Source organism: Hippocampus comes, unplaced genomic scaffold, assembly GCF_001891065.2.
Source record: "Hippocampus comes isolate QL1 unplaced genomic scaffold, H_comes_QL1_v1.1 scaffold388, whole genome shotgun sequence".
NCBI lineage: Eukaryota > Metazoa > Chordata > Actinopteri > Syngnathiformes > Syngnathidae > Hippocampus > Hippocampus comes.
Window position 1 is genome coordinate 115,419 of NW_017804840.1, and position 9,636 is coordinate 125,054.

Below are 9,636 nucleotides of genomic sequence, written 5' to 3' on the forward strand. Positions count from 1 at the left end.
TCCTACGTCGTACAATTAAAAAAAAAAAAAAAAGTATACTTGTCTTTTGAAATTGTATTTACTTTTTTCTGTTTTTAATAAATGATTTTTTTAAATGTATTGAATTTGCAATATATATATATATATATAATATAAAAATAATAATAATAAATACTTGGTCATACATTTACTCCCAACATGCGCTCAGACAATGGTCGGAGAAGCCTGACAAGATTTCCTTGTCAATGTCAGGTAATGCAAGGCACGAAATATCGATCACTGCTCGGGAGCACCACTTCCTTTTTCAAATTAATTTTTATTGGATTTCAATTCATTTTAGGCAAAAACAGGTGGGGAAATCCTTGTTAAATTAATCTTTTTATGAAGGAACTATATTTGAATTATGTAAATCAGAGTTACCAGATTAGGGACTGATTGAAAACTTTAGAGAATCTGCACATGAAATGGGCAAGGCTAAGGGTCGGCAACCCAAAATGTTGTCATAATGAGCAACAAATGTAACGGCCCTAAGATGAATGAAACAGAAAAATAAAGTAGACACAAGAGTTTGTGAAAAGGAAATCACAATCTGCCTGCCTTCGTCGAGACCTGATGCAGAGGCATCGGACGCACTTTTGCAGCGTGTTAACTATTGTAGCTCACGTGTAGGGTTTAAAAATGCTTCTCTCTGCCCTCCAGATTCCCATTCTTTGCCATCACCCTCGGTGAATTGTACATGAAACACCTACCTGCCTGGCATCCCGCTCTGCTAATAGAAACATGTGTCGCAAACTGTGAAACAAATCTTCGTTGACAAAAATGCTAAAATTTAATATTTATTCTGCACATTTTTACAGCATTGGAAAACGTTAAGAATGTTGGTGTCATGTTTGTCCTCCTACAGAAACCATATTAAAACAAAAATATATTTCCCTCCCCCATCTTTTTCAATTTCCAAACATTTTTGAAAAAGCTCCAGGGAGCCACGTGGCGCCGCGAAAGAGCCACATGCAGCTCTTCAGCCGTAGGTTACTGACCCCTGGTTTAAACCAAGGGTCGGCAACCCAAAATGTTGAAAGAGCCATAGTGGACCAAAAAAACCCAAAAAACAAATATGTCTGGAGCCACACAAACATTAAAAGCCTTATATAAGCCTGACAATGAAGTCAACACATGTTGTATGTATCCATATTAGCTACATTAGCCTTCGATCAAAAAGACCAAGTTGGCTACAATTACACAATGAGCCTTCATGATTGAATGTTTTTTTTTTCCCCCTGCAGTGCAACCTATAGAGCGGGGGTGTCCAACCTTTTTTGACAGATTTACTTTTCGATCAACCAACCTCCCGCGATCGACCCATTACCGCACACGTGTGAATACACACACACACACACACACACACACACACACACACACACACACACACACACACTTTAACACACATGCCATAATGAGCAACAGCCACAACGGCCCCAAAGATAATCCAGGCATGGGAAGAATTTTTGCAGAATGTTAACTATCGTTGCTGATGTGTACCGTTTAAAAATGCTTCTCTCGGCCCCCCAGATTCCTTTTCTTTGCCAGTGCCCTCGGTGAATTGTACATGAAACGCGTTTTTATGTATTTATTTATTTTTAACAACCACCTGCCTTGCATCCCGCCCTGCTAGAAGAAACGTGTGTCGCAGGCTATGACGCAAATCCTGGTTGACAGAAATTTTGAAATTTTATATTCATTCCACATATCTTTACAGCATTGGAAAAGGTTAAGAATGTTTGTCCTCCTCCAGAAACCATATAAAGACAAACAATATATTTCCCTCCCCCATCTTTTTCCATTTTCAAACATTTTTGAAAAAGCTCCAGGGAGCCACATGCGGCACTAGAGCCGCGGTTTGCCGACCCCCGGGCTAGACGAAGGGAAAAATCTTAGGAATAATTATAGGGTAATTATCGGGACTAATGAGTGTGTGTAATGAAAGTTGAAGTTGAGTTTGAATGACGTGTAAAGCTCTGTTTAATTCCCAATAAAATTATGCATCAGCTGTAGCAAAAATTGTAAGCTCATTTACTTTTGGTCAGACGTCACTGGATCACAAGCGAAGAGGGTCGCCGCGAGGAGTGTGGCGTCACAGAGCATCAGGAGGAGGAAAAGAAAAACATGGGAAAGTGCATCCATCCATTTTCTGATCCGCTTTATCCTCACAAGGGTCGTGGGGGGCGCTGGAGCCTATCCCAGCCGTCTTCAGGCAGTAGGCTGGGGACACCCTGAACTGGTTGCTAGCCAATCACAGGGCACACAGAGGCGAACAACCATCCGCGCCACACTCACACCTAGGGACAATTTTGAGTGTTCAATCAGCCTGCCATGCATGTTTTGGGAATGTGGGAGGAAAGCGGAGTACCCGGAGAAAACCCACACAGGCCCGGGGGGAACATGCAAACGCCACACAAGAAGGCCGGAGCTGGAATCAAACCCGGTACCTCTGCACTGTGAGGTCGCCGGGCTAACCACTGGACCACCGGCCTGGCACATGGGAAAGTAAAGTCCAAAAATCAAGTTCAACCAAAGAAAAAGATTGAAAAGACCAGAGTGTTTTGCTTGCCCAAGAGGTGGTGACAGTGGATCCTAGGGGAGCATCCCTCGAATGCCCAGCTGCTCAACGTGTGTGAATAACTCCTCAACCCGGGTGGCCAGCAAGGTGACGGCGTTACAGAGCTCCACAAGCGTGGCCTCTTGCTCTCCCACCAGTCTCCCTTGGCTGGCCAAAGCTTTTACAATCTTATCCAAATCTAGGGGATCCATGGTCATATTATTGTAGTATGATCTGGAATAATTCGGACAGGTGTAGATCCCACAAGCATTAGGGGTGTTCACATGGCAACATATGGTCCGACACAGCACCGGCGCTCCGCCAGTTGAGCGTTCACACGTGCGAATTTGCTCCAGCGTAGCGCCGCTAAACAGCTTACACCGGACCATTTGATCCACCTCAGGGAGGTGGTTTAAAAATTTGCTCCAGAGCAAATGCTTGTTTGCGGCGCAGCACCAATGTAAGTTTGCACGTGTGAACGCTACAATTTGCTCTGGAGCAAATGCTCGTTTGTGAGGGGGGAGTAGCCTCGCTTCGCATGAGAAGAGTTGATTATGTACGGCGAGAATGCGTTGCTTTCATGCTCTGTCGGACTTCTGTCATGTGTTTGTTTAATAACGACACAAGACGAGGCTGGTAACAGTAGCAAAGCACCTTTTGGGTTATACCATCTCAACTAGAACGTGGGGGGATAGTCTCCAAACGTCATCTTTCCTTTTGTAGGAGACTGGACTGTCTCGTAGTTGTTTGTGTAGTTTGTTCCTTTGTTGTGTGTTCACAACCCCGCCCGTGCCCCATAGAATTTATTTCGTGATTTCCTCTCTTGATTTTTCTGTTTGGCACATTACATTTTTGCTTTTCTGAGTGTCATTGAAGTCATCGTTGATTTACATTATCGGGGGGCGGTCACTCTCGAGCAGAAGGCACAGAGACCGAGAAGGAGAAGGACGTGCCTGTACAGCAGTTGCTTGAGTTGTGTATACGTTTACAAAAGAATCAACACGACAACTCATTTGTTTTCTGTCGTTTTGCTCCGCTGCAGAAACTGCCGTGTGAACGCAAGTGGAGCTGCACCGACGCTGCGCCGGTGCTGCCACGCTCAGCGGCGTTGTACGTGTGAACGCTCCACAGAATTTGCTCCGGTGTAAACTATATCGCAACAAAATACATCGGTGCAGCGCCGGATCAAATGTGTGCCGTGTAAACACCCCTATTGACAGAGACAAAAGCTTTATTACAGAAAGCGCAGGACCGACAAAGTACAAATTAGGTTGCTGGTACACAGAACCAGGTAACACAAAATACAAAAGAGCCCAAAGAATTAAATAACAGTAACACTACTTACAAAATGTGATAAACTATGACATGAACATGAGCGGCATGAACAAGGTTATGAGCATCTGGAGAATAAGAGTTGTGACCAAGGCCAATAATCCAAAAGCAAATTGTCGGCGTGGCAGTCTTTAAGTAGTCCATTGATGATAACTCATGGCAGGTGCGGTGATGGAGGATATGCCCTCCACTCCCACCGGAAACTGAAAACCAAAACAAAACAGAACCATCACAAATTGGAGCGGTAATAGATTACTTTTATATTACACACTGTGGCAGCACGATGATCGACTGGTCCATCTCACAGTGCAGAGGTGCAGGGTTTGATTCCGGCCCCGGGGGTTTTCTCTGGGCTGCTCCAGTTTTCTCCTACATTCCAGAAACATTCAGGGCAGGCTAATGGAACACTATAAATTGTCCCTCGGTGTGAATGTGGGCGTGAATGGCTGTTCATCTATGTGTCCCCTGCAATTGGCTGGCCGCTAGTTCAGGCTGTACCCCGCCAACTGCTTGAAGAAAGCTGGGATAGGCTCCAGCATGCCCGCAACCCTCATGAGGATACATGGAGTAGAAAATGGCTGGATCTTACGTTTTGCTTTTTGGTGGGCAGAGTGTAAGAGCCATACACACACGGACCAGCGTTTTTATCTTGTTAAATGGATTGTATATCATTGTAAATAACATTGTATGGCTGCAATGGTTGCCCACTTGGCATCCATTGCAGCCTGGTCATCCTGGAAGGGGCATTCTCCCATTTGCGGCCCATTCTCAAGATTTCTAATTTTTCCCCAGATGTTTTTTTTTAGTGTTTCTTTGCCCTCCTGGGAGTTAAGGCCAGGGGATGTCGTGGATGCTTGTCAACTGTGGGCATGTGAAGCTCTTTGAGACTGTTTGTGATTAAGGGCTATATAAATAAATGTGACTTGACTTGACAGACCGGCTCTCTGTGGACAGCTAGTGCACTCCCTCGACATTACAGCACTTTTAATTGTGTTTGGAGCAACAAGAAGACGTAAACAATGTCCAAACAGTCGGAGTAAGCCAAAACTTACTTATAAAATATCTTAAATCTGCCATGCCAAACTGCTTAAGTCTGTCTGCCTTGCCTGATATACAGACACCTAACTGAACAGAATAAGTTGAGAGCCCTACAGGGAGGTTCGCAAGTGGGACTCATCCAAACGATGTAACTTCAAAGTTTAATGAGTGTAAAAATTATTTGATGACAAGCAACCTTCTTAGCCTCTGGGTGCATTCAATGAGGTCATAAATTAATCATGCAGTTTATAGATGAGACAAGTCTCACACACACCTACTGTATACCTAACTGCATGGAATCATCATTTTAGCCTGCTTGTGAAGTTTCAATATTTCTAAAAATAATAAATACAGTGATTCCTCGCTACTTTGCGGTTCGTTTATCGCGGGTGCAGTGCATCGCAGATTTTTTCAAACATATAAAAAAAAAAATGTAAAGGATTTTTTTTTTTTTTTTAATATATATGAAGTATACAGTACTGTATATGTTGCTCTATGTGACTCGCTGTTGTTTTGAGGTTTCTCGCGGACCGTTTGCGGACTAATTGGACGCTACTTGGCGGATTTTCGTTTATCGCGGGTGGTTTTGGTCCCCATTAACCGCGATAAATGAGGGATTACTGTATTGTTTTTATAGTCTAGGAGATTTTGGCTGGTTGTACGTCACTATATTTGATGCAGCTTTCAATATCGACCTAATTTGCAGTATTGGACCACAAAAAAAATAAAAAAAATATCCAATATCGGAACAATAATTATCATGCATTCTTAATATATATTGCAAGGTAATTATTGCCTCTTATTCCAGTCCTTCTGAAACAGTTTGGTTTTCATAAAAATCTTTTGTCTTCATGTCATTGTTGCAGTTGAGAGAGAAGTGGTTCAGAAGAGGACCTTTACTCGATGGATGAATCTACATTTAGAAAAGGTTTGTTCATGTGTTGACATCAATGTAAACATAAAAACATCTGTTTTTCATTCTACACAATTTTATAACACTGTCCAGAAAAAAAAAAAAATCAAGTTTTTGGCCCCACATGGATGAATGGGCGGACAGACAAATTGAACTTTATTCATCTTATGTGCCAACTCAGATTGTCACAATAGCGATATTTAAAATTTCACCAAAGAAGCAGCAACCATTAAAGTGAAAAATATACAAATACAGTGGTACCTCGACTTACGAACGTCTCTTCATACAAAATTTTCAAGTTACGAAAAATCTCAACAGGAAAATAATACCTCTTGTTACGAAATAAATTTCAAGATATGAAAGATGAAAATACAGTATGGCCTGCTACTCGCAGCTCCAACTTTCCTGAACGCAACAAACAAACTTAGACCTGCCCTGCCATTGGCTATTACCGAGCATCTTACTGACATCCCATTGGCTAAGAGGGACCTCTTACCGTATGTGTCAATGTGTGTAAATAGATAGATTTGTGTCGATGCAGCGTCCTCGTCTTTCGCATCTCGGGCCATGAGGTGTTCCGATAGTTTTACTTAAATGTGAATCACCCAGAAAAAGTGTTTCACCAGTCGGGTGATCGCTCACTATGCTGATGTTTGCCTTGGACATTTTCAAAGGATTGTTAAAAGCCGACAAAGTTCTTGACAAAATGGAAACAAAACAGAACTTGGATCAGTTTTTGACAAAACGGCAGGCAAAAATCACTTCTGAGAGAGAACATGGACTAAAAAGGGTGGGGGGGGACAAAGAGGACACAGTTAAAAATTAAATGACCATTATTTTTATTCTTTACTCTTTTCTTTGTTCTTTAGTGAAGTTACGCTGCGTAACTTCACTCAAATAAGTAGTCCTAAGACGGGTGGTCATGCACTGCAAGAGGGTATTAGTTCACTCCACTTACTGTATGTTGTATGTGTCATGGATCTGTTTGTCACCAACAGGTGGCAGTGTAGGGCTCGTGCTGAAGCTGCACACGTATTGGTCATTGTGTCATTAGTTTTCTGTTAAAGCACTCCCTGCCCGACCACTCAATGTCGGGTCATTGTTTCTGTCAGTGTATTTTGTTAGTGTTTCTGTTCGTGTTTTCTGTTTATGATTGTGCGATACTGCCATGGATTGTCGTTTGTATTGCTTTCACCTCGTTTTTGCGTCTGCCATGGCTTTTTGTTTGTTACTTTGGTTTCGTGTTGTTTTTCAGGACTTGGTTTTGGATTTAGTTTTTTCAGTGTTTTATGAATACATTTTGTCAAGTTCCCCTTGCTCCTCCCTCCTGCCTGCTTTTTGAGGTCCTCCACCGCCTGCGTTCATGACAGCATAAACATTGAATGAAGGTTAATGATGGTTTGGGGTAGCATCAAGCAGAAAAGCATTTAAAATGTCACAACTTTTCTCATTACACTGGATTACAATTTACACTAAAACAGTTTCCCCCGCCCTTTTAGATAGGTTAATAAAACGTAATTATCTGTAATTATAAATATTGATTGATATGAAATATTTATGCATTGAATTCTTAAATATTAAGCACTATATGTTAAAATAAAATTACCTAAATTCATCCTTTTTTTTCTCCAGGTCCTTATTTTCAATAGTTAAAAAACTAAAAATTCAATATGCGGTATTAATAGACCAATATGAAATACTTATATCCCATCCCTATCTTTGTCAGATTTTTGGTCATGTACCTGAATTAAATGGAAATCATTCATTCATTCATTCATTCATCTTCCGAACCGCTCGATCCTCACTAGGGTCACGGGGGTGCTGGAGCCTATCCCAGCTGTCTTCGGGCAGTAGGCGGGGGACACCCTGAATCGGTTACCAGCCAATCGCAGGGCACACAGAGACGAACAACCATCCACGCTCACATTCACACCTAGGGACAACTTCGAGTGTTCAATCAGCCTACCATGCATGTTTTTGTAATGTGGGAGGAAACCGGAGTACCCGGAGAAAACCCACGCAGGCCCGGGGAGAACATGCAAACTCCACACAGGGAGGCCGGAGCTGGAATTGAACCCGGTACCTCTGCACTGTGAAGTCGACGTGCTAACCACTGGACTACCGGGCCGCCCTAAATGGAAATCAATAAATCAATTTATTTGTCATGTCCACAGCAATCAAATTGATATCTTGACGGCACATTCAGCCTCCCAAGTTTGATTTTAATACTTGGTTGAGCAAAAACATACCTTTTAAGGTCACTCAGATTCTGAAAACATAAATTATACAAGGTTGATTGATCAAATTAAATTATACATTATAAGTAGTAAATACAAAGTCATACATCTGATCATGGGCAGTTGAAAATTGAACACTTGGCCACTGAGTCATCGAGGTTTGATTGTAAAGTTTGGCAACAGAAGAATGGACAGACCTGAGGTTCCACTCCTTCACACATTGGGGATGAATGAGCTGACTGACTGATTTTTATTGGGTCTTGTTGTGGGTCGGACTTATTGTCCATTTGCAAGGATAAGCATTGCTCCCATTATCCTCTCCCTGGCAATCTGCGGCCAGATGGCACCCCAGGACAAAGCTGTTCCTGGTCAGGAACTGAGATACTGTTACCCAAGCATTCCCTGAAAAAATGGCTGTTGCCTTGTTCCCCTGCATGCCAAAAGCCCTGACCCTCCTCAAAAAAAAAGTCTCCTTTGGCCTTTTCTCTACAGCGCTTCTTTATACCGATCATATGAACACTAAGCGTAAGCATGAGCCTGTTACCGGTTTGATGACATACCACAATTTTGTCACCGTTTTTTAAAACCTCCACAACTTGCTATAGCTGGGATGTTTTTCTCTCTCTCCCCCCACCTCCACCCCCGAGTCTTCAGTCCAACAGGGCACCGGCAATGTGCAGCCTTGTGTCATTGTGAGTGCCACGTGAGTCCCACATCGCTGCTAAACTCATTGCAACCAGCCACTTCCTGTTTCAACAGATTCATTATACTGTATAAATAGATTTGAATAGTTTGCTCCCGAAGTAGATAACGTTGCTGATTAGCATGGCTACTATGTTAACATCAGCTAGTTTACATTACATCACAGAATGTTTTACATGAGTCGCTCGAGGTAGGACACGAGCAGTGATGAGCTTGAGGGCCTGTCAACAAAATGACAACACGTTACTCATAGTGGACTTCATTTTACCTTCTATGTAGTTGCCATCCCGTCAGTAAGAACGTTTTTTCTTGATTATGATGCACGATATCAACACGAATCCTAACTTTGCAAGCATGTAGCATTAACGGCTCCTTCATTTGCCTGATCCGACTGAATCAGGCAAATGAACACAGAAGTGGAGCATGTTTTACCTTATTTGGTGGCAGCAAAGTTCTGTGGGGGGTGCTTCGGGAGTATGGGGTACCGAGCCCACTGATACGGGCTGTTCGGTCCCTATACTGCCGATGTCAGAGTTTGGTTCGCATTGCCAGCAATAAGTCGGAATCGTTTCCAGTGAGGGTTGGACTCCGCCAAGGCTGCCCTTTGTCGCCGATTCTGTTCATCACCTTTATGGACAGAATTTCTAGGCGCAGCCGAAGCGTTGAGGGGGTCCATTTTGGTGGCCTCAGTACTGCATCTCTGCTTTTTGCAGATGATGTGGTACTGTTGGCTCCTTCAAGCAAGGCTCTCCAACTCTCACTGGAGCATTTCGCAGCTGAGTGTGAAGCGGTTGGGATGAAGATCAGCACCTCCAAATCTGAAACCATGGTCCTCAGTC

The 9,636-nt window shown here is 42.9% G+C and overlaps 1 protein-coding gene across 1 annotated transcript in view; it reads left to right on the plus strand.

Annotated features, from left to right (window-relative positions):
- Positions 1 to 9,636, plus strand: part of clmna (calmin a) — a 54,615-nt gene that overhangs the window by 6,407 nt on the left and 38,572 nt on the right. Inside the window, exon 2 of the mRNA XM_019870073.1 lies at positions 5,812 to 5,873. Within this exon, the coding sequence (XP_019725632.1) occupies positions 5,812 to 5,873 (62 nt within the window). The remainder of the gene's footprint in view (positions 1 to 5,811; positions 5,874 to 9,636) is intronic.